Below are 26325 nucleotides of genomic sequence, written 5' to 3'. Positions count from 1 at the left end.
CAATTACTGTGGGCTATTTCTTTAGCTAAATCATGAGAAAAAGTATTTTTAACTATTTCATTGCCTCCATTTTTTAAGTCACAGATCTTGAATCCAACATAAGGAATTCCAGGAGAGAGCTGAAAGGCTGAAATCCACATCTTAATGAGGAATCCCAGAATCTGGCCTAAATTAAGAGACACTTTTGAGGAGTCCTCTGTCTTCCTTTCATTACACACAATTCTTTTCAGAAGCAGAGACAGATGATATATCATAAGTCATCCCTTGTCAGTGCAGGAGGATATGCAGTAAACATGTTTCAGAACCTTGCTTTCAGTGTTCCTGGGATAAAAATACCATGCAAGAGTACTTCATGGGCTGCATTTTTTTTTTTTGTCCACTTGATCTGATATTTGATAAGTATCCTGTAATTAAACTCCTTTCTCTACATTAGTCTTTCTCACTGTGTGAATATTCCTTCTTTTTGCAGGGTGTTTGATTAACTGACTTCAGAGGATGAGCTTGATCTTCCAAAACATTAAAGGCCAACTATTGAAACCAAAAGATTTTTATAAATATTGTCACTGTATGTGAAACATTTACACCATTCACCAAATGGTTTTCCTACCTTTCTTTTTTTGCTTGCTACTTCTCTTCAGGTCTCACTATTATTTATAGGGAAAACCCCCATCATCTCAGTGTTCTCAGGTGAAAAATAATTTCAGCTGTGTTTTTAATATTCTCAGGGTGTGTGCATGATTTTCATGACTATAACATCCTGCCACTCCTTAATATTGATGAGGTTTCATTTCTAGCAACACTGTGAAGCTGGGAATGCACCTGTCAACCCCTCCAAACACACAGTGGCAGTGCCAACCATTTCATCCCAGAAGCAAACTCTTCTTTGGAACAATAAAGAAACTCTTTAAATGTCTCTTGGATCACATGTAAAGTCTTTGATGAAATTGCTGCTGAAGAAGAGAGTTTAGTGGTATAGACATATGGACATAGCTCTGATAAAATCCAGAAGACAAAGCAATACCTAGAAAAGAGGTAACAGCTAACAGTGAATACAAAATCACTCAACTAGTTCACATTTCTGCCACCTGCAGGAACAAATGCCCTGGCTTCTTCATGTGTGGCTGGTTCTGCAGAGGCAATGCACCATGAAATGATGCCTGCAAACAGCAGCTCCCTAACAAATTGGCCACACGCGATGAGTGGAAATAAAAAGCCAACAAGGCTCATTGAACACGTGGCTCACTGCAGCCTTTTGATGCTGTTTCAAGGAAAGCACTGGTATTAACTCTGGCGTACATGTCACCATATTGCTGTGTTCCTTTGGATACATTAGTCTTGGGGAAGAGGAGGGAGGCCATGCTCTGAGAGGCACCAATGATACAAAGCAGACAGTGGGCATCGCACTCACATCATCACCACTGATATGTGGAGTGTTGAATGCATTGCACAATCCTCACCCTGCTGAGCACAGCTTGCAGTTATCTACCATCCAACAGAGGCACACAGAGCTGTGTACGTGGCTTGAGAAAAAAGGACAGGCTGCTCTCAGTACCAGTTTAGAAGATGACTTGTTCTCAGTTCTCAGACTCATATCCCACAATCATATTAAATATTGAGTAACCATGCTGTAAGGCTTGCCTGTGAAAATGGCTGAAAACCATGAAAGCTACTCTCTTTCCTAGTGGTCTAAAAACCTGAAGGGGAGAATGGAACATTAAAAGACACTTATCACACGTAACTCCTGGCACAGTATTGGAGAGAAACTGGATCCTACTGGAACTCTGCAGCCTCTCATCCTGGGAGACACAGGAATCATGAGCAATCCTGGCATGCCTGGAAATTCAGCAATGACAGTGGGAATATGTTGTCACCCAGCATCTGCAGCCCATGCTAGGAAAATGAACATGGGAAGCAGAAAACCCAAAATTGAGATGGCAACTCATTCACTGCAAACCAAGCGTAACATAGTGAACCATGCCTGAAAATGACACCTCTGAAAACAACATATTGACTGCTCCTGCCAAAATGGAGAACACAGACAAATTAAAATCAGGGTTATGATAGGTATTTGTTCATGCTCCATTCTGATATAGAATGTCTCAAGTTACAGGTCTTCTCTCAATTCCTTCAAAAGTCTGTTCTTAGAGCTAAAATACGCTTTCCTCTCCACTTTATTTTCATTAATTATAACTGATTAGAATTAACATTTGGTGTAAGGTCTAGGAAAAAGCTCAGAAGTTTTTAAGGCCCAATCTATAAACTTTTATATGCATTCAAATGGAGCCAGTGATTCTCAGGACTTCACTGAAGTCTCAGGGCTGTTCTACCATGAGCTGTCACAGCCTTATCCCAAGCACAATACTCACCTATACAGAGCTGCCCAAGCATCTTGCTGTGTGTGTTCTAGGACCCAGAGTTACCACAAAATCTCATTTTCATTATTTTCTAAGCCACATAATGTAAGTTGCCTTCTGACACTGACAGTATTGTAACAGAGCAGACAGCACAAGGCTGGGATTTGTAACACTGGGATCCTCAGAAGAGCCAAGTGTATTTCTATGTCATCAGTGGACACCACATTTTAGCAGGATGTGCAAAGGCATCAGAGTCATCTGGGCCATGAACAGCCAGTGGCATGGTTTGCTGTCGCAGTTTGACACAAAATCTGGGGCTAAATCTGCCTTCTCAGAGACAGAGTTTTACATTCTGAGTATTAGAAAGTAGGGGTCCTTACATTAGGTCCACTCAAACATTTTAAGCACAGATGTATGAGCTTAGTTAATCAATAGGTTATTTTACATAACTTGCAGTATTCCCCCCCCCCTTTACATACAAATCCAATGTGCATTAAGAGGTTTCCCAACAGGAGCCTGCATCAGTGGTGTCTGATAGCAACTATCAGCTAGCTGCTGGTGGAAAAGCTAAAAGGCTTCTTAATATGGAAAAATATATATTTAGCACTGTAGAATTATAAATAAAAATGCATAACAAATTTAAATTAAGATTTTAAGCACACTTACCTTGAAGCACAGTTCCTCTATTAGTTACCTGTGCACAAAAAGGTAATTTCTCCTTGACATTCAGGAATCACAACACATTTGATGTTTCAATGCTGTCATTAAACTGCCAATGAAACTGTGTGATTATTTAAAAACCATTGGTTTCTCTTCACTAAAAAGAATGTAAATTACCTGCACAACTTTTGCTAACCCAACCAATGGTTTCCACTTAACAACATTCTTTCAATGTACTCCAAAATGATACCAGTTTCCTTTGCTTTTCTTCATGCTTCATAAGTCAGAAATGTTAGTCTTGCTCTTTGCTCTTTGGCCTATAAACTGTAAATATCACTAGCATCTGGAAAATTAGCTGAAATATTCCCATTGAACTTAAATTAATCTTGGAATCACAGAAAATACCTAAAATACCATGAGTTTGGGAGATCTGTATAAAGGCACCCAATAGAAGTGGGAAATCCATCTCCTTTTTCTGTGGTTATTTAGTCTTACCTGTATTTTCACACAGTAAACCTTCACCACAAAACCACCTCCACTGAGCATCAGATGAAAAATATCATGACCTACTCCTTGAATCCATAGCCTTGCAGAAGGCATGCAATTAGATTTTTAATAGAATTTTCAATTAAGATGCAGTCTTGACAGGTATCAGTACTATAACGATTCCTTCCACTACTTAACTGAAGGAAACAAAAGTGGGATGACTATGGCAATCAATAATTTTTAAATGATATCCCATAACATTTTCCTAATATCCGATTTTGATTCTGCAGAAGGAACTCTGGAACTGGCTGCACTGCTACACATCAGGAAATTGTGGAGATGGCACACTACAGAAGACTCAATCCACTGAGACTCAAAATGACTGTGCAAGGAACCACAAATAGTGTAACTGCTTCACTATTTGCCTCTTTATCTTATTTCAGAATGTATCGGTTCTCCACAAACCTGGAAAAGACTATACCTCTCCAAAGAGATAATGAATTAATTATTACTTGGAGCAATGTTATGCAAATTCCAGAAACTCAAACAGTTTTTAGCTCTGCAGCTCACATTCAGGTACTTTGCACATGTATAACAGTCCATATGTATGGACTGTTATTGTGTATGTTTCAATCAATTATTTTTTGTAAACTTGATCCTTTCTTTTTAAACTAGAATAGAAATCTAACAACCCAGCATTTTTACAGTCCTAATTCTCTTTTTACCAATACAGCAATCTGTAGAGATATTAGGTCAATCCTTCAGAAGTTAGGAATCATCTAATCTTTGCGTTCATCCATTTCTCAGCATTTTAGCTTCAGAGCTACTTGAGAAATTCATCTGTTGCTCCACAAGCTTTCCTTCTTGCTCCTTCTTAATAATCTCCTTAAACAGATTAAAATTATCCTGTAGAAAGAATTCAGGAAACTAGAGGCTATTATAACACCATTATATGTCATTATTGTTGCAGAAAGCCCATGACAACCTCGCTTTGTTATCGTGACCTACTGACACTTTTGGTTTTTTTACTGTAATGGAAAAAAATCTTCCCCTCATCTTTTTGTCACCTGGCACTGATATCCTTGGCTAGCACGATGGAATAAGAAGTGCTATATGATCCTGCTCTGCACACAGCCCTTCTCCACCCACTGCTGCACCACCAGAGTGGCTTTATTTGAATGCTAAATTAGTCACTCACACAAAGGAAGTTCACGGTCCAAAACTGGTTTTTTTTTTCCAAGAAAAATGTAATCTCAGTAATTCTACTAAACAAAATATGAAGTTAAGCAGTGAACAGCACCAAACACTTTTAGACACTAATACAACAGTCCACACACCTCTTGTAATAAAAGAGCTTGTAGATATAAGCATTTTCTATGGTTGTCAGTGTGTGTAAGCGATGCCCTAGGAAAAGGCAATGGCATTTACCAAGTTGATCACCTTTCCATTCACACTCACCAAAAGCAGGCTCAGTTATTACATTACCAGCAAGAGTAACAAAATAGTTACCATATTTTGAAACATTTCAAATACATCCAAATGTGGCTAACAGGAACACAGAAAATCTTGGTGCTCATTTCCTTTACCATGAAGAGGATTCCCTCCATCACTTCCAAGTCATTGGTTGTAATGCACCGAGCGGCGCAACAATTACAATCCTTACAGTCAATCCTTCCCTTTCTGTGGGTTTCTCCCCATCTCACACCTAGCAGCACTGTATCCTCCAGTGCAGGGGATCTCTGTTTAAAACAACCCAAACCATATTTGCACCTTTTGGAACTCCATTGTTCAAATTATTTTTGCAACCAAAAAAATGCAGAGCAAGGGCTACAAGTAGAGCCAATACCTCTGTTCGCAGTAGTAAATGCACAGACAAGTAACAGTGGGTTACTTGCGCAAGTCTTTATCTCACTGAGCTTGTGTGCCATTAAAGGATGTTTATTTCTAAAGGTTCAGTACCAAGTAGAACCACAGAGGATGGAGTAAGAGGAAAGACCAGAACAAAAATCCCTCTCTCATCCAATTACATCCAATAGCAATATTAACAGAAAATGTTTATCCCATTGTTTCAGTAAGCTAGGAAGTCTCAGAGTTCATAGGATTTGAAATATCTGGCAGACTCTCTTGCAACATGACTTTAAAAACTACTTGCCCTCATTCCTGATACATAGAAAATGGGCAAATGGCAAAGTCATGGTAAACAGCCCTTTGCCAGACACTTGATTTGCCTAAAGGCAAGGAATTCCAGAGGAAGAGAGCAGAAAGGCAGAGCAAAAGCCCAAGATGCTGTATTGGAGACTCAATTAGAATCAACGGGGTGAAAGTCAGGATCCACTGGCCCCTAGGAATGTCAAACAACAGATAAGAGCAGTGTCAAGATTGGACTACACACACTGAGCCAAAATTAACTTCAGGGTTACTGGGGTGAGCAGTCATCAGTTCCAAGTTGTGCATGCAGCTGTCACAGGAATGAGTGAAGAGCTTCTGATAGTGCCCTGCATACAGAATTAAGCTCCTAAAAAAATTAAAAAATAAACTAAAATAAACTTTAAAAAACCCCAAAATAATAATAAAAAAACCCCTGAAAATAATTTAAAGTGTTTGTAGTACTTGCTTACTCTAATATTTTAATGAGATTTTACACTGCAGACCAATATTTACTATAAGCAGATTCAATTTACAAATGCTGCAGAATTGGAGACATGGTGCTTATTAATGACTATATTAATTTACTTTTGCCATTGCACTTTATATTAAATATATGCATAGTTTTCATGTTTGGGTTCTTTCTAAATGAATTTATGTCCTCCAAATATTAGCTGTAATAACATCAGCTTTCTGAAATGCAATTAAGTGACTAAATTAAATTTGAAAAGATTGTATCAAAAAAGGCTTATAAATAAGGTCTTTGAAATTTCAGTTGGTTTTAAACTAATATTAATGTAATATGAACCACTGCATTAAGTGCCTTAAAAAAACCCTGTATTTTGTCTGCCAAAATATCCCAAGAGGAAACATACCTTCATTGCAGAATTTACAGGTAAGCCATTAATTTGGAATTACTGCATTTTTAATAAATGGTTTGATTCGAATTGTCGCTTTCCTCTGGAGAAAATGTGTGAAACTAAGAAAAATAAGTAAATATAATATTTGAATGACAGATCCATCAGGAAAATCTGCAGAATAATAGCAATGTCTGTAGGAAGAGAGCATTATCTTTACTGTGAGCAAAGTATAATGTGATAACAGAGTTCTCAGACCTACAGTTGTTTGTTCCACACACAGTACTGTGAAATGGTTGGATCCCACACCATCTTCCAAAAATATAATAATGATGTATCCAGAGTGCATCCTGAAGATTAAGAAGTTAACCAAGCCATGCACACACCTGATTTGGTTTCAATCCAATTCCCTGCTCTGAATAAATTTAATTTTATTACTAATCTCATGGTTTTAACTTATGAACCTCATGTTAATTTCTCTTTCATTACATGAAAACCTTTAACCACAAAGGTGTCAACAGGGATGTTCACATTATTCAGGATTCTCCATTCAAAGGGAAACAAAGGACTTAGAAATAAGGCACAGAAGACATGTAGCTAGTCTTACAAGGAAACAAGCTATGATTAATATAACACTGACTTATGTAAATACCATCTTACTTTTGCACAAGTATTGCTATCAGAAAGAAAAAAATAGCTTGGACTTTCACACCCATCAATAAAGTTCAAGAGCAGTTCCCTTATAGTCCATATAATACATTATAGCTACAATGTATTTCATAAGGAAAATTATACAGACCTCATAAATATATTGGAGGACTAATTATTTTTACTCCCATTTATCATAAAAATGTAACATAAACAACATTTGGAAATACAGACCAGAACAAATTTATCTTACATTTTAAAAAGATGATTTTTATTAAGCACAAACAGCTTTTAATACATTATCAATACAAATAAGAAAACATCCGTTTAATGAATTTGATATATCAAAGATCTGATGGGCAGGTTGCATACTGGCACAATAAAAATGAATTTTTTTTTAAGTATTTCAAATTAAAATTACAGGGTTACCACAGTCTACACTGCAGGTACTTTCCTTACAGTCTAAAATTACTACATCACCTGGGCATGGGGGAAGCAAAGAACTAGAGTTTCATAATATGGAACTTCTAACACTTTAATTAGCACCACTCAAAGCTTGCATCAGCTGTCAAACTAAGAAGCAGCTGACAGGTCAGGTAAAGCTTTACAGCAAATTTCAGTGCAAAGTTTACAGTTCCTTTTCATAAGATACTTGGAGTCTATGGTTTCATAGCATGTTAAATAATTATGGCTTGATAGATGTACAGTATTAAGATGCTGAGAACATTTACTTTGAAAAAAAGATGAGATCCGGAACAGCTGTGAAATGCCTTTTAATATATTATATCAAATTCTGTAATATGCAAACAACATGCTGGATTACAAACTAAAGTCCTGTTATGAATTCATAGACAAGGTCAGTATTAGCTCTCTGGAGTAGTGGCTTCTGGTTGTCTCAGCTGCTGCTTTTTCAAGCTAACTAACTTCATCTTCTCTCTAATGTGTTCTGCTGCAGAAGCCATATCACTTGGGCTCCCAAAGTACTGCTCAGACCTAGAAAAAACCCACATCACAAAAAATTTTCAGTAATAAGTAAGTCAGTACACAAATACATCTATTAATTGCAGTAGAAAACACAAAACAGGTAAGAAAAATAGCCACTTTTTCCTCTTGTCATTTAAAAGCCACCTTTAAAAGGCTTTGGAGACTTAGTGACAAGACTCAACAGCAATTTATTATGAAATTGTTACAAATATTCAGTGAGCCTTTCCCATCCAAAAGACACTCTCAACAGCAGTTTGAGGGTGGTGAGACACTGGCACAGGTTGCCCAGAGAAGCGGTGGCTGCCTCGTCCCTGGAGGTGTCAAGGCCAGGTCGGATGGGGCTTTGAGCAACCTGCTCTAGTGGAAGGTGTCCCTGCCCCTGGCAGGGGGATTGGAACTGGATGGGTTTTAATGTCCTTTCCAACCCAAACCATCCTGTGATTTGAACAGCAAGGCACTATTCTACACATTCTTTCTTACCTCCCCTTCTCTGGCTCTCCCCCAAGCCAGTCTGACAGTTTTGCATGCTGTGACAATCTATGATACCTGTCTACACATGAACTCTGAGTCTATAAAACTGCCACATTATTAGAAGACTTCACATGTTAAGTCAACCACATGCTGTCAAATTATGCCATCTACCCCTCAAACTGAAAGGAACATTATGTAATGGCTTTTTAATTCAAAAACAACAAAGAACAACTGAAATGTTAGGAAACCACTAACCAAGCTGTCAGCAAAGGGAGGGTTTAAACAGAACACGTGTTTCAGAAGAAGAGGTATTAAATCTAGTCACAAAGCAGAGAAGCTGCACACTCAGAAAATGGCAGTAGGACAAAGGACTTTCAGACAGGTGAAAGTGGACACAAGAGTTACTCTATGCAGGAATGGACTCATTTGAGGAGCTAACTGGTCAGACTGCAGAACTGCACGTGGATCTCAGCATTCCCTCATACAGAGCAGAAGCCACGAGCAGGACAGGAACAGTGACCTGAACTTCTGAAAAGATACTGGCAGAAGTCTGAAGAGTTGAACAGGCTGATGAAAATGCCCTCAAGCATTTATGACATTTTCCATGTTCTTAAAACTCAGACTATTTCTAATAATGAGCAAACTATTTGTCAAACACTCCAAAACCAGAATGCCAGGATGAGCAGGGGGTCCTGAGATACAGGACAACTATGATAACCACTTTGGTGAAGGAGGGTATGCACAACTCTATTGGAATGCCAGAGGGGTCGGAAATAATACTCAGGACTGAACAATTGCTACTTTTACCAGGTCGCTAGAATCTGCACTTTAACAAACACTTCTTGATCTGGTTTTGGGTCAGGTTTTTTTGTTTGCTTTGTTTTTTGTTTTTTTTTTCCCCACAACTATAAAATCCTCCACTATTTTCAAACACAGTATTGAAAGAACGGTAAAAATCACTACTAATTCAGGCCTGGGACCATCTTCATGATTAGCACTCTGTATTGAAGGATCTATACTGCAGAAGGCATATGGCATTTTGGAAATAAGGTGACAAATATTCATGACCAGCTTCCTGCAACTTTCAGATGAACTTCAGATAACCCTTAATGCAGTTGCCTGATGCTATCTCATAAGGTTTCAGCCTCTAATTCCACATATTTATTTCAGATCTTCTTCATTATGGTGTAGCATCCTACACACCAGAGACTTGTTCCATAGCCTGGCTGTAACTCACATGGAAATTAACTACAAGGTCAGCATAACAATAGACATCATTAAACACAGAGAACTGAGTTTTATTATGGCTGAGATTCCAAATTCAATTTGCTTTCGTAGCTGAAGAGAACTACCAATTTGAAGTTAGTATGAATACTTCTCAAGGGAAGTCCTGTTTTGTTTACTGAATAAATCAAATATAAATTTATCTTCAATATACTGGCTTAGATAGATAGAATTGTAAATAAATAAATTGAAATCCTGTAATTCTCATCTGGTATCTTTTTTCAGGGAGAAGAGACTGAGACTGGTCATTCTTCTGTTTCTCCTGCATAGTGTGCTGATGGAGAGACTGCATAAATCTAATAATCATTCAGTGTGAAAAAGTCACTACTTTAAAAAGGCAGTGCATCAATTATTAAAAAAAATTAAATTCTTTCCCAACTTTTCACAGAAAGCAGGCAGGTCCTATTTCCAACTTGATAAAAACAACGTGCTCACTTTTCTATTTCAGCAATAAGCCTTCAGGATTCTTCTGCATATGAGACTAATGTAAAACTTCACCAAAAGCATTATTCCAAAGGCATTAGAAAAACCATTCTACATACCCATCAGGATAAACTACAGGCACTGTTAGTCTGTCCAACAGTGATTTCCCAACTGCTTCAATTTCATCAAATTGATCCATGTCATTAAAAGCTTCAGGCTGCTCTGGACATTCCTGCAAAATCTGTTTAATAAAAGTAAAAAAATACAGAATAAAGTACACAAAGGATAGCATGTACTTTTTAAAGTGCCATTAACTGGCAGAGTGAACGTTCTTTTGGCATTTTCGCTGCCACATTTACATAAGATCAACTGACATGTAATTCAAGAAAAGAAAATTCTGAATAAAGTCCATTAAGACGACAGTTCAGGGCTACCACTGTTTTGTATGAGAATGTTTCATGTTACTTCTGAGAGGGAGTAAAAAGTAGTCTTCCTAGACAATATTCCTGCAACAAATATGAAATGCATAAAAATAGCGACTGACCTCATTAACCATACAAGACAGCAATGTAAAGTGAAAACCCCATGGTTAATGAAGAGCCCCTTAAAACAGGTTTCAAAACTAAAAGCCACATCCGGCAGAGAACAGGTAGGACTAAAAATGTGAACACGAGTCTTTCCAGATGGGATTGTGACCCAATACTAGTACGTAGTACTCTATTTTCTTCTGCTTCTCACTCTGCCACTTCTTCCTTTTTTCCAAAGCAGCATGGATATTAACAGTCTATTTTCCATACAGACTCATTAATACATGTCCAATAGTGAAAGGAGAATTTTTGAACAAGAGCATTGTTTTGTCAGCCATTAATTTACTTTTCAGTAAACTTAAGACTGCCTAAACCCAGCAATTAACTACTGCAATAATGAAAGAATGCTCATAATATGGATTGAGAGATTCCACTCTTTTAGGAGTTTATGAACCACTGAAATTTAATTTGGTATCAGGTAAATCTCTGGAAGCACAGATGATATATGTCTGCTTTTGTGAACCTCCATCAACTCCCAATGCCTGCAACTTTGAAGTGTCTTCCACTAAGACAAATAAGGAATTAATAAAACCAAGGAGCATACTTTGAATCCATGCTCTCGTTCAATGACAGAATGGATTTATTTTACCATGTGCAAGATTTGGGGTTTTTTGCAGTTACGTGCAATTTCATTGTCAATATTTGAGATACATACTTTAAACTGATTTTTTAAAACATAAATACCACTTCACAAAAAAAAAACCAGCAGTGGATAGAAAGGCCCTACCCCTTATGACCTACATTAGAGCACATTGTCTCAAATTCAAGCATTTGAAAGCTCTCAACACCTTCCCCCCTCAGCAAGCTCTTACTGAACAGCAACTTCCTCATCACGTTGCTGTTGACTGGTCACCCTCCACTGTGCTTCTTGCATCCCCTGACTGGGTGCAGCAGTGAGACATTTGGTTACAGGAGTCTGAAAACCACACTGAGGTAGAGGTGTGTTCAAGAAGAAAGCACATTCAACCCCCCCAGGTGCAAAGTACAAGATGGAACAAGACAGCATGTGTGGAAACTAAAGTGGCAAGAGTTGCCCTCATTTACAGCTTGTGAGAAGGTTATCCCATCCAAAATCCATACAGCTTAAAAGGCAATACACCTTTAACTCTCCAAAGAACTTAAACAACCTGATAGCTTTCTATCATACCTTGCACAAAGAAGTGTTCCTGGCTTTTAAGAGTTACAGTCTAAAAGACACAAAGAAATGCTTTATCATCAATATCAGACTTCCCATTTGAAGAGTGCTGCTCTCCTTTTTGTTAAGCAGGCCCTATACCAATACAGGTATATGAAAAATTATTACATTAAGTACTGAAGTTAATGGTTGGAAAAAGAGATTTAAATTTTTCTTTCTTCCTTTTCCTTTTTTTCTTAATATTTAGAAAGGATAAATATACACAGATATACAACTTCATATTTCTTACATTTTGTTTGCCTGAGCTCAGGTAAGAAATTTTTCTTCTGAATCAAACACAATGCTCACCTTTTCAGCAGTTGAATGAAATGCAACAGCTGTTTCCAGCCGGTGCACTCGTTCTTCAGAAGTCACAGTAAACTGTTTCCACACTCTGTTCAGTCTGGGAAGTGTGTCCCCCGAGGACCTCGAAGTGCATCGCAAGGACTGGCACAGCACCACTGTTGCCTGCAGTAACTGCCTCCCATAATCGTAAGTACTCTAAAAATTGGAGGGGATGGGAGAGTAAGTGCAGGTGAAAACTCTGCACTTTACCTGGGAGTGAAATAGCATCTCAAAGCAACAGCAGGCAAGTTTATGGAAGCTCAACAATTTAGGTTCACAAAGTACATTGAACTGATCTGGTCTACTAGGAAATGCTGATGAAGTAAGAATCAAATTGTGATGACCAAAGAGTGCTTTCACTCTTAAAAAAAAAATCCATTATCCGCTGCTGCCTAGTGCTCACACTGGCTGGAGAGCTTCTCAAAAATTCTGAATAGCTGTTTGGATTTTCCAAGGGATACTTGACACCTACTGCTGAGAGAACTGTCTCCCTGACTTCACTGGCACCATGTCTGTGGTCAGCCAGCACCCAGGTGCCCTGAGGCACAACACTGTAACAGCAAATGATCCTCCTGTCATTATCAACTCTTACTCATTAAAAGAGAAAATTAGTTCCAGTGCAACAGGTCCAGTTAGAAAACATCACATCTGCTAATTAACAAGTCCAAATTAGACACTCCTAAAAGCAGTAAACGACTGACAAAGCACCTGACCAGGTACTTTGGCCCAGCTTGTCAAAAGTAATTTTAAAGGCTGTTTGAGATATGTCTTTCACAGAAGCCAATGAACTTTGGTTGTCTGCACTGCCTTTGTGAAGGTTAACTAGGGCAGTGACCTGCAGCATTGCTGCTCTTGATAGAGCTGCAACATCTCACTAGGCCCATTGCCAACTCCAGCAATCAATTCCTTCACCCATACATGGAGGCAAACCAGTAAGACCAGTGACAGCTGTTCAGTGACTGTCCATACAGATACTGATTCTGCTTAGGAGAGAACATGAAACTGCACAAACCCCATATTGCTAAAAAACCCCCACATTTCACCTGTGCAACATCAACAAATTTTCGATGTTTCTCCAGTAAAACTTTTGTTTCTTGAGCATCATCTCCCAGTCGGATGTGTGTCTTCAGCAGAGCATCCAACAGTTCACTTAACCACTCTACCGCCTTAAAAACAAGCCAAAAGAATAAAAATTAATATATTAAAAAGAAATTAAACCAGAAGGGTGATGTTACTTCAGTACTAGCATATACTCCTAATACAGAAAATAAGTTAAATGAGCTGTCACAAGCTGGTAGATCATGCACGCAATCCCCAAATATACTATTTTAAGATATTGCTATCTCCCTTATTTTCACTGTACATATTCCCTAAATATAACTACAATTAAAAGTTGCAAAAATAGTACTGTAAAACCACCAGCCCCCATAAATCACCCCAGTGGACTACAAAGACCGGAATGCTGAAATTCCGGCGGTATTTCCATACCTGAGCAGCATCCTCTTCACATTTAAATAACTGCACCATCTGGAGCATCTTCAGCCGCCGCACATCCACCATATCCTCACACCTACAGAGCAGCACAGCGAGACTCATCAACACGTGCACAGCAGACACAAAACTCTGACATTGACAACGGTGTTTTCAAGTGAGAGACATTAAGACACAAGCGTTCATGAAAAGGTGCCCAAAGCTGCTTAGCTTGGTGAAAATATCTAATGCTGCAGAGAACAACAAGAAACTTGCAGTAAATAGAATTGAGCACTCTAAGTCACTCAAAATCATGATCCCCAAGATTCCTGATGTGGCTCCGATGGAGGCAGCAACACCCGAGACAGCTACAAGGTTGCAGCATCCAGGTTCCTTACCTGCACTGGTAAGCTCTGCAACACAGAGGCTTAAGTGGCTAAGACAGACTTTATCCATCTAAAATTCAGATGAAAGTTGGCTTCAACCTGGCATAATTCTGAACTGTTTGTTGAGGGCAAAGTTTTCTTATGAATATGATGAGGCTGTTTAAAAGACAATACACTTTTCCATTTTTCTTTTTAGCTGGCTAAAGATGGTAATATCTGAACCCTTATATGATGATGTCCTTCACTTGACTTGTCGCTTCAAAATCTAATTGATATAAAAACTGACCCTAAGTATCTTGTTCCGAGTTCAGCACAGTTTGCAGTTCTTTCTCCAGAATTCCAATAAAAGTGTTGGAAGTCCTTCTCTTTCCACACTGAGACCTAAGCTAATACATCTAGCAGAATGCTTTCGACTTCAATTTCAGAGCCTACTAAGTACACAGCAAGACTCACGCTCCTGTTCAGTGCAAATGGAATTACTAATGTCAACAACACTTGGCTTTATAAGCAAATGTAGAAGACTGTGTGCATGATCTTTTTCAAACCGGTTACAAACATAAGCTCTTCCAAAGAACAGTTTGTTAGCATGCTGTGTTTTGTTACACATCCTGCAATGCTTACAAAAAGGACATCAACTGCTCTAACAATTCAGAATGCTTTATAGGTTCCAAAATCATAAATAAAGCTACAAAATGCCCCTAAAAATAAACATTACAATGCATTTGTATGTAACTAACAAGAAACATTCAACAGAACTTGGAAAAAAGAATTAAATATTGCAAAAAATACTATTACATACTACTGGGAGATACTTAGTCCTTTTACTTTGTTGTCTCTCATCCAGGCTAGAAAACCTTGTTTAATCATTCACCATCTGAAAGCTGCTTCATACCTTTGTCTAGAAATATGATTGATGTTTTAGTCCTCTTACTGACTTCCCACAATTCTATAACCCTTCTGAGAATGTGGACCAGAATTGTGTAACACAAACAGAAATGGACTACCAATCTATACAGTGACACAATGACATTCTTTCAGGTTTTTATTTCTTTCCTAATAATTCTTAGCATTCTACTTGCTATTCCCTGTGTGTTTGAACATTAAAGCAATTTCTTCAAGTCTTCCAGTGTTTATCTTTGGGTTCTCAGCTGATTCAGAGTCCATTGCTGTGTATATACAGTCTTTCCTTCTCCCATGCACATCTCTTTTCTCAGTGTGGAATCCCAATTGTCATTTTATTGCACAGTGACATGTCCTCTGTAGCTTTTTGCAGCTGCCCCTCTAAACACAAGTATTGCTTGAATAACAGGATTCAGAGGGCACACTTAAAACAATATTTTCTCTTAGCACTACCAAAACACATGGTTTCTTATACTAAGCTCCCTAAGAAAACAGTTTATGAATAGTAGAATTAATTTGTAAAATGGGCAATTTGATGCTCACTAGACCTTACTGTTGCCTAAAGGCACCTTTTTGCTCAGTCAATGCCCTCAAACTTCAGGCCCTTTCTATGCACAGTATTGCATGGTCTCACGGGTTCCAGCAGTAATACTGGCAACAGCATCTAATTCTTTCACACTGTTGAGCAGAAAAAAAAAGCAGTACTACAGAAAACCCAGTACTACTACACCTTTTATTACAAATAATCAAATTTGGAGGAAGAGAATGATGGCAAAATCCATCCTTCTGATAAATTCAACTCCCTTCAACATTTTTCCCAATGCAAGCTCATCCCCCACTCTATGATTTTCCAGAACTCATAAACCCCATGTCCTGGGGTGACTGCATGGTACGGTATCCCATTGTCTGTTCTTCTGAAAACTGCCTCCATTCTGTACCCTGTCCCCTCCAACATCATCTCATTTGTCTTCCTATCTTGAGGAAAGAAAATACCATACTCAAAGGATAGAGCTTGTGATAAAGAGGATAAACAAGGCTTTTTAATATGTAATTTTACACCTATCACCACTACTGTAGTCATATTACACTTCCATCTCAAACTGCTAACATATAAAAGATGCCTCTTGCATATTTTCATAACTCCATATAAAAGGAATATATCATTTTTGAGCATTTACAAGCACAGGAAAGCATTCAAGTACGCCATCCAGTAGCAAAATATAAAAGGTGCTTGTTTTTAGGAATACACTACAACAGACTGGTCAGGGAAGTTTCTGTCCCATTCAAAAATACAATAAATATAAATTGCAGTTGTAATACATCCCTTAACTGAACATAAAACTAAACGGGCTCTTTAAAACAAACTAAATTGTATAAAAAGTGACTTGTTAACACACAACAATCTCAATGACTGCAACTGTTGTTCTTACCTTTGTTTTCTTAGCTGCATATCTTCCATCACTCCTTGGATATGGTCCACATTTTCTTTGTTTTCAATGGTCACATCTTTCCCATAGGCCCATGATGCCTGGTTAGATATCTGATCCAGAAGACTCTGACCTTTCTCACGCAAGCCTTGCAAGCCTAAGTCTAATAAGAGAAAGGGAAAAAAAGGTCAATAATCATTCAGAATTTTGGTGGTTTTTTTCCTCAATGGAGAGATAGAAAATGCAACAGAAGCACACATGGATGAAGACTGGAACCTGGAAAATGAAAAGGACATTACCGTGTCCTTCACCACCCTTTCCAGCTCAAGTTTGAGTAAGCATTTGTCTATATTAACAAAGAACTAAGGCTTTGCTATTTCATGACCTAGCAGATAACAAGAAAAGGAATAGAAGCGTGTTAGTTTTTCAGCATATACATAGCTAATTATTGTCTTTCATCCACACAATTACATAATTCCTAAAATAGATGTCACTAAGCAATTGCAGCCTAAGTATCCTTCCATTGCTGGCAGAAGTTACTACTTTATAACACATCTGATATGGCTGATACAATTTTTTACACTGAAATTTGCCAACCCTTGGGATCTGCTGTTACGTCTCCTATTTGGCAGCTCTATTGTCTATTTTCCTGAAGGAATATCTAATTTATGCATCAAACTTATGTTCCAATCATACCTACTTCTACCATAAATTATTTTTCTTTGCAGCTCTTTCTCCCACATTTTAATGAACAAGCTGATCACTGCAGACCCATTCCAACTGAAATAATTAATTCCATATGTTTGACAGTGTAACAACCTTCAATGTGCCATTTATTAACATACACACTGAAAGTTACTGCAAAACACCCAGTACAAGCAAAACTGAGTGGATAAAACCTTAATCATCAAGGCATCAGTTCTGGAGACAAGATCATCTAAACACTATAATCCCAAGTCACTAAAGAAGATTAACAGAGGAAAGAAGTTTGTTTACAGATGAAATGATAATATGCATGATAATGGCATATAACAAATATATATATATGTATCAGATGTAGAACATTTAGAAGAAAATAGTTCCAGATCATTTCCCCAGACAAAACTACTACACAGCAGATGGCAGTAGCCAGCCCAAAGTAGCTCAGTGAACATTACATAGTGAGGAATCAGAAGTCATAAGATCTTTTCCCCCTGCTTTTTTGGTGTTTTTTAAAAAGGGATTACTGTTTCTTCCCCCTGTAATGCACTCATTAGAAAGTGTGTGCCTGAAATGCAGAAATATCTTGCTTACCAACACTTTTCAATTTCTCTTCCAGTAGTTTCAATGTTTGTTGAATTGATGCTCCATCTGCTGGTGCTACATCCACACACAACATTCCCAGTAAACCATCCAATTGCTGAGACAACTAAAATATAAGAACATAAATGCTGATATTTAAAAAGAAGTTTGAGCTTCAGATGGTTGGGTCTACAGTCTTCTAAATGCTTATCTGTCATTTTCAAATATCTCTTTGCAGCTACAAGAAATGAAAGTAAAGATGAAAGATAAATGACCCGTCTACCTTGTAGAAATCCAAGAGCACGCATCCCTAGATGGTGGGAGAGTAAGAACCCAAGATTCTACTTGTTTTTTAAGAAAAATACAGGAAAGGAACATGCCATTTTACAAAAAGAAACTATGAAAAGTACAACAAATTCCACTTCAATTAATGCATATGCCTCTAAACAAAAAAAAAAAGAGGGGTGAAAAAAAACTTTTCAACTAGTAACCTCTTTATTTCAAATACTGCTGAAATGTAAGACCCATTACAAAGTACTTCTCTCCTAAGAAAAGGGGGAGACAATTTTCTCAGTGTCTCAATTACAGTAAATGATGACTTACAGCATTTTCCAAGTGATATTGTATTTCCCCTCCTCTCTCTAAATATTTTTCAATGTTTTCAACATTTCCAATACTAAGGATCTAATTTATCAACAATGCCTTAAAAAAATAAAAAGGAACACTTACATCCTGAGCAACACTGTGGAATTCAAGTGCTGCTTGTAACAGGTTCTGCCTGAATTCCAGCTGACTGGCCTGCCTGTAGCACACATCACTCAGCTGTTGCTGCAATGCTTTCAATTCCACAAGGTCCTCCTCATCCCCTGCATTTAGAAGAGCTGCTATCTGCTGATTAAGCTCAACATAAACAGCAAACCACTCCTAGAAACACAAGAAGATGAAGAATTAAAAATGCCAAATACAATTTTATTTCTCTAAAATGGTATACGTCCAACTGTAGGCTAATAAATAATCAGATTAAAAAAGGAGGTTATTACAGACTGCATTATCTCACAGAGAAGGAAAAAAATATTCCCGATTTAAATCAACTCTCAATAAAGTGTTTAGTAGATCCTGATACATGCATTGTCATTTAAAAAACTCAGTGTATAAGGATGGGAAGAGTTCAACACATGGCTCTGAGCCCTAGCACAAACTTCCACGAAAAGAGGAATTCCACCATTTTAAAATAAATGTCTAGTGCTTAAATTTCTGTACTGGTCTACTGAAAAAAAAGATAACTTTTGCCAAGTGATCAGCTATTATAAAAAGCTGTTCACAGGACTATCTAGGTATTACTTTCAGTGACATGATTGAAAGTAGCAATAATTTCCTTAAAATATTTAGAAAAAATATTGCTGTAGACAAAGTGGGACTAATCTCTGTCTTCCAAACGAAAGAGTCCATGCACAGAACCTTCAAAATGATCCTTGTTTCTTATTTAAGGAAAGCTTTATACTATTTAATTCAAAATGTGCAGATTTGTTTTACACATGGTTTGATTACTGAATACATACATAAGATTTAGTTGTGCTGTCCTGTTGGTATATGTGCAGAGGAAAATAGTTCAAATATTTAACAATTTGGGGAGATTTAAAACCAACTTGATACATCCAGATCACATTCACATCTTGGATGACTGAGACGTCTGTAAAGCAAAACGTGTTTGCTCAACAGCTCCAATTTTGACCTTGAAGAGTCCTATGCATTTCTATGGAACAGCACCATCTATTGGCCTACAATATTTGATTTAATTTGTATTCTTGTCTCGCTCGTATTGGGATGTTTAGAATTTTGTAAATTATGCCTTCAGCTTTTGGATCATTTAGTTACAAATCATGCAAAACAGAGTATAAATATCCATTTTTTTTTCTTTTTTCCCAAAGCTGCCTCTACCATCTGCTCACAGAAGAAAAGAGTATTGAAAGAGCAAGGAGGGGAACAAAGAAAAAGTAATGAAAAAGTTAAATTAGCAATCAGTCAAAAAATTAGGAGCAGAATATATCTCTCATCTGTCCCAAAAGGGGCAACTTTGACGAAATAATGTGAAAACATCTTCCATTGTGACGTGTACTGTAGATACACAAGTTCAGCACAATCAGTTCCCAGGACACAGCTCTTCAACACTGAACATACTAATCCAGCTAAATGCGACACATAAACTATAATATGAGCAGTCAAAAAATTTTAGACTAATATATATAGAGCTTTTGGTTCTTGGGGTTTTTTTTTCCAGTTTTTATTTTTAGCATTAAAGTAAGAGATTGATTTTGATCAGGCTATCAGTAAAATTAAGATACTGGCAAACCAGGTATAAAAAGTGTGTTTCTCATCTTTTTCATGGGAGAACTTAGGCACAGTTGTATGTGACACCTCAAACCCATGGAGCAAAGACCTGCTCAAAAACAGCAGTTCTAGTGTATTGCTCATGAATAAAACTATCAGAAAATTAAAACCCCCCAAAAATCCAACCACCCTCTCCTCACCAAAAAAAAAAAAAAAAAAAAAAAAAAAAAAAAAAGCACCCTATGGAAATTATTTTTTCATTTCAGAGTAAATTGAAGTAAAAAAGTATCTTCAAAACAAATCAAACATTTTTGCAAGTCTCTTCAAAATATTATATTCCAAGCATACAAACTGTCAATTCAGTTATTAGGAGAGAAAAAACCAGGAAAACAATGAAAGAGGAAGCATACACTACAATCAAAGGAAAAGGCAAAGCACGTATTTCTAGCGCTGTTGACAAAAAATGGTTTTAATCTCTAAGCAGGCATCTAAATTTCAGGTAGGACAGTGGTCTTCCAATTACTTCTTTTGATATATTTTTTTTCTGAGTTATTTCTGCAAGCTCCTGCCAGCACCTGAACACCAAGCTGTGTTCCATGCTGCCAGTGCTTCAGCACGCTGTAGGGCAGCCTACCAACTTCAGAGGCATTTCAATGGCTTCAAGGACTGCCTTTAGCCCAGCTAAATCACAGTTCTCTCTTACAGATATCCAAGTGAAAAAAAGGATGTTCAGCCTTGTTTTCTATTTTCAGTTTGAAATACCAGCATAACTAAAAGACACTCAAATTTATTTTTGTCAATGAAGTAGGTAGTCTAGGGTGGTTTTTTTTTCCTTTCGAATTAGGATTTCAACTGCATGATGTTTTACACTTCAGAAGGTCCTGGTTTTCACCCTGCTTGAAGAGCTTAAAGCAATGACAAGACAGGGAGATGGGATTTAGTTAACCAAACACAAACACTTACACTGCTGCATCCAGCAAGGGAACCATACTCACTGAAGGTGGACTCAATAGAAGCAGTGTTGTCTAGGGTGCTGTGTTTCTCAGACTAAAGGTTTGGGGCTTTTTTTCCCCCCTTAAATTACATCTGAAAAACTATAATCCAGTGACTATTTTTGTTGCCATGACTGCAAACAGAACTTAGGAAAAGTGACGGAATTGTCATGGCTACATCAAGGAAAGTCAGAAAAGGTGAACAGCACTGTGAGCAAAACTCCCTTTGGGAGCACTGAATATTCATAACCTAATTATAGCTAATCATCTGATGGAAAGACAAAATTCTGCTGAAGCTTAGGAAGTATTCAAAATTAGAAGCAAAGGCATCAAGTCGGTGTAGTTACAAAACAGCATCCTCATGATTTCATTATGAAAATAAAGTATATCTAAAGTCTTGATCAATGGCAGTCTTAAGCCAGTTTCAGCTACTGGTAGGTAGTCTAATAGAGACAACAACATTAAATTATTCACCTGAGAAGTGCAGGACTTCTCAGACATTTTGGAAGAGAGGAGATAGTAAACTTATTCCTTCTACTCTACATGAAAACTTAAGGACTGCTGTAACATACTAAAACCCAAGAAAAATCACAGATAGAAATCTGTAATTTTCTACAACAGAAAAAAATAATACACAATAACAACGACCATATTCATTCTGATAGTGCTCAGGTAATTTCTCTGTAACTCATAACATCATGCACTATGCAAAATTCCTAGATACTCATAACCAAAATACATTGCTCATAATTACATGTATTTAGAATTATTTTGATTCTTGAAAAGGGTATGGGAAATCTCACACTGTGCTGACTCTCAATCTCTTCGTGCTTCTGTTGCAAAGCTTGTGAAGCTCTAATGGAATCTCCTATTCCCCACTGGGTTCTTAGCTGTTCTGATCCAGGTCCTTCAAGCCAATTGACTACCTGTCAGTAAGATAAAGATGATAAAAACAAAATGGCAAATCAATTATACAAAAACTGGTATAAATAGAATTTTGTAACTCAAGCAGAAAAAAGATAGGCATATGTTTATGAAAAAACCAAATATTTTTCACCTCTAAAAATCTTGCGGTTGAACCCATTCACATCCTTCAAAGTTTTAAGCAGAAACTACTTTTCATTGACCTTAGTCTGTCAGCTCCACAAAAACAGGTAGCAGCTATGACAAGATTTTTTCACATAGACAATTGTCATTTCATATCTCTTGTCAACAAAAAAGCTCAAAACACAATGATAATGGACCTCTTGTGCTCAAACCAGAATTTTTTTGCCCAAATGATTACAATGCACAGTTGTTTTCAACCTCACACCTGAGAGCTTTCTCTTTTTTTTTGCTGAATAAACTAACACTCAAGTACAGCATAAACACTTGCTTCAAAATTAAACTTACACACCAACTTGCTCTATTCAAATACCAATTCTATTACTGAGAGTTTGTGGCCTCATGTCATGGAATTTGTCTTTGCAGGGTACAGAAACACAATTTTGGACTACAGTGTTTGATTTCTTTTATTATTATTTTGAAACTTTTTTAATGCAAATATTACTTAAAGCAAAACAGAATATCTCAAATTTTGGTTTCCTTGCACAAATTTGAATTATCAGATGATATCTGTGGAAAAAATTCCTGGTAAATTTTTAAATATCAGGGAAACAGAGATAGCTGCAATGAAACCAAGCACAGAAGTCACTTATTACTGGAGTCCTGAAGTACAGAAATGCAGGAATACCTCTGGATTCTGAACCTTAATAAAAAGGCATAGGAAGCCAGCTTCCTGCCTTTAATGTGAGTCTTGTTTAAACATTGATCACAAAACAGCTTCACACAGATTTTCAGGAAGCATAATACAATACACAATGTAACCCCATAACCACAAAGACAAACGAAACAGGGACTAATTGGAGCATTTTCCTCGTGCTGCTGGACTGCACTGCCACAGTAAACAAGAACAATTGTGGTTACACAAGGCTACTCAATTCACTCCATCTCTGAGTCCTTGCCTGTCTGCATTCCCAGTGCCCTTTTTGCCCCATGCAGAAACTCTGTTTCAGAGCATATATTCATTGCTCCAAAAGCATTCTGAGTCTTCCTTGCTTTTATCATTTCTAGGACAAATTAAGACTCTGCAGTCTTTCGCAGGGTCTTGTTGTTTAAAGAGAAACTTCCTGTTGGACTCAGCACCTCTGCACAGCTGTTACAGGTTAAATATGGAACTGACCTAGAAGTGAAGGGCCCCAGATGTCCCCCCTAAGGTCAGAGTGGCCTGGAAAACTTCCATGTGGACAAGGCTACTGCTCAGCACTTGCCCTCTCTGGCCAAGACCCAAGACCACCTCCCCACCACACATTTCCAGCAATGACTGCATTGACTCTGCAACTTAGGCCAGCACATGGCTGTTCTTGTGACAGGTGCCTAAACTGAGGAGGGAAGAGTTACCAGGGGACATGCAGAAAAATGTGACGTCATTTTCAGAAAATAAACTTTGAAATCATTAATGACAAGACTACTGCAAGACCTCACATTTATTTTTGTGAATGAAGAGTAGAAAAATAGTAATTAATACCTCTGCCTAAGGAAGGGCAAAACCAGCATTTATTCTAACCTACAGAGTTACAATAATAAGCAGCATTTAGAAAAAGTGCTTATTACAATATATCCGACAATCATTGCAGCCTTTACATTACAGAATGGAAGACAAAGGAGAGGGAAACATAGAAGCAAAAGGGATAATTCAAAAAAGAGGGTAGGATATGGAAGGCATAAGGGAGAGAATTGGTTTTGGATACGAGGGTTTTGAGATGGGAGTGAGAACTAAGCACATCACAGTAAGGAGAAGCAGCAAAATAGTGAAATGGAAACAGGAACACCAAAGCAAGCCAGGAATGGTTAGTGATACAAGATGGTACATAAATCATGAAACAGGAATGTAACTGTAAAGAAACCTAGCAGAAGATCAAAACACAAAAGAAAAAAAAGTAACAGCAACACAATGGGAAAACACTCATTCTAATTAAAATGCTGCAAGTACTGTTATATGGCAACTTCTGTTTATTTTGTCAAAATAAATTCCACAGCATTTTGCCTCTATTGGCTTCCTGATGTAGATCATTAGCTTCTTACTTTTAACCATTCTTTTAGCCTTCTAGCCTTAACTCTTTCTATTAGCCTAATTTTTTGCTGTAAACCCAAAGGAAACTAAATAATTCCCTGGATTTAGTAAGTTTTTGTCAAATATTTGTATGCCATTTAGAAAGCTTTTAAATGCACTGTAAAAAAAAACTGATTAGTTTGGCAAGAGAGCAAAACACATTCTTCCTGTGTACTGAAACTCAGTTACTTGCCAGGTAACATCTGTAGTGTACACAGAGCAAACAAGTAACTATTTCTGCTACAAACACTGCAAAATGAGGCTGAGTAATGGTAAACAATTCTATTTAAATGCAGTAACAATGTCAGTTTGCCAAAGAATGATAAAAATCACATCTTGTTCAACCACTAAATCTTAAACACAGGAAAAAGAACTTCACCTGATTATACCCACAGCTGTGCTGATATGTTCTATATAGGATTATATTAATCTTTCATATATTTTTAATACTTCCAGCTCAATGTATCGACAAATAACATCTGCTTCTTAGATTTTTTTACAGTAACCAAATTACTATAGAAATTAAAATTATCTCCTCGGTAGATTTCTAGTTTCACTGCTAGACATCACAAAATTGATTAGTTTTTATTTTTACCCATATCTACAATGCTGTGCATTGCAAGTACTCTACTTGCACTCTTCATGCATTAGAAATGCCAATGTTGAAAGGTTAAAAGCAATTATCTATTCCATTTTCTGCATATTCAAACTATACAGAATCTTAAAAGCATACATATCTAATTTCAAGTGATAAACACAAGAAGAATAAATTAATTCTATTTCCTTGATTTTCTCTACTGAGAAAATGTTGAAAGTGCTAATTACATGGCTGTTTCCAAAGGACCAAACCACTTCATCACGACCTTTAACATGCAATTGATTAGGAAGTTTATATTCATTCTTGTCAGGGTATTCCTGAAATACAGACAGTTTAAGCACTTCAGCTTAGGTTAAACCACCAAGCATTAGACAAATAAAGGAATAATGGCTTATCTTCAGTAACAGGAACTTTAAAGGACGTGGACAGGGGAAGGTTTTCAACTCTCAAGCAAAGCTGATGCTCAAAGGTGTTCTCCCTTTGCCAGCAGGGCAGGCCTTTGCACCTCCAACAATGCAGCAGCCATGCAGTGCCACAGTGAGCAGTCAAGGGGCAGCCCCAAGGCACGAGAGAACACTGATAAGAGCCTCCACATATCAGAACAGCCTTTGGAAAGTCACTGTGGCAGCCACAGCACAAAGCACTGAGTGAAGCTAGCACACCTCACCAGACATTTGTGAAGCGACGGGAGGCACTGCGGTCTCCCCTCTGATTTTTGCAGACATCGCAGTCTGGGACTGGAGCTCAGAATTAGAGAACAGCTGCAGGCTTACCTGCATTACCTTCTGCTGGATCTCCTCGAGCTGCGTGCGCTTGCTCCTCTGCCTGCACACCTCCTGGTAGCGCGTGTACTGCTCGCGCAGGGAGTCCAGCAGCTTCATCACCTGCGGCTGCGCCAGCAGCTCGTCGTCCATGGGGGACCACGAGACGCCGCCGTCCGAGCCGTTGAACCGCCGCTGCTGCAGCTCCGAGAGCAGCTCGTGACCTTCGGGAACACACACAGTGATGTGGTTAATCTACATTCCACGAATAAACCACAAAAATTAGGAGTAAGATTGCCTGCTTTCAAGCCATCAACAGTGCATTTGTGCTGCTAATGGTCTTTCATACTTTGGGCACATTTAATGATATAATTTCATGCAGAGCTTTGGGCTCTGGATCAGTCATAAAACAGAAGAAATGTGGTATATTTCACATATATAAAAGTGATTAACATTCAAATTGACAACAACATTGATTAATGTAAGGAAAATTGAAAAGCACAGTCCTGAGTCTGAAACAACTCTGAAGTATTCTGATTTACTTCAAAATGGTGAGTAGCATCCAAAGTATTTCTCTCAAACAATTCATGTTCTTATACTGAATGAATGCTTT

The 26325-nt window shown here is 37.7% G+C and overlaps 1 protein-coding gene across 6 annotated transcripts in view; it reads right to left on the bottom strand.

Annotated features, from left to right (window-relative positions):
• Positions 1-7393: 7393 nt before the first annotated feature.
• The window catches only part of SESTD1 (SEC14 and spectrin domain containing 1), a 51008-nt gene continuing 32076 nt past the window's right edge, over positions 7394-26325 (bottom strand). For 5 of the 6 annotated variants that reach the window (XM_063400425.1, XM_063400423.1, XM_063400426.1 and 2 more), the window contains 10 exons: positions 25725-25936; positions 22006-22128; positions 18612-18806; positions 17895-18009; positions 16605-16764; positions 13907-13988; positions 13462-13584; positions 12383-12574; positions 10432-10553; positions 7394-8143 (listed from right to left, as the gene is read on the bottom strand). In XM_063400425.1, coding sequence (XP_063256495.1) covers positions 8014-8143; positions 10432-10553; positions 12383-12574; positions 13462-13584; positions 13907-13988; positions 16605-16764; positions 17895-18009; positions 18612-18806; positions 22006-22128; positions 25725-25936 — 1454 coding nt within the window. In that variant the 3' untranslated portion in view covers positions 7394-8013. The remainder of the gene's footprint in view (positions 8144-10431; positions 10554-12382; positions 12575-13461; positions 13585-13906; positions 13989-16604; positions 16765-17894; positions 18010-18611; positions 18807-22005; positions 22129-25724; positions 25937-26325) is intronic. The other variant, XM_063400428.1, reaches the window with a different exon arrangement.

This window comes from Prinia subflava, chromosome 6, assembly GCF_021018805.1.
Source record: "Prinia subflava isolate CZ2003 ecotype Zambia chromosome 6, Cam_Psub_1.2, whole genome shotgun sequence".
Classification (NCBI taxonomy): domain Eukaryota; kingdom Metazoa; phylum Chordata; class Aves; order Passeriformes; family Cisticolidae; genus Prinia; species Prinia subflava.
This window is presented reverse-complemented; position numbering and strand designations above follow the sequence as displayed.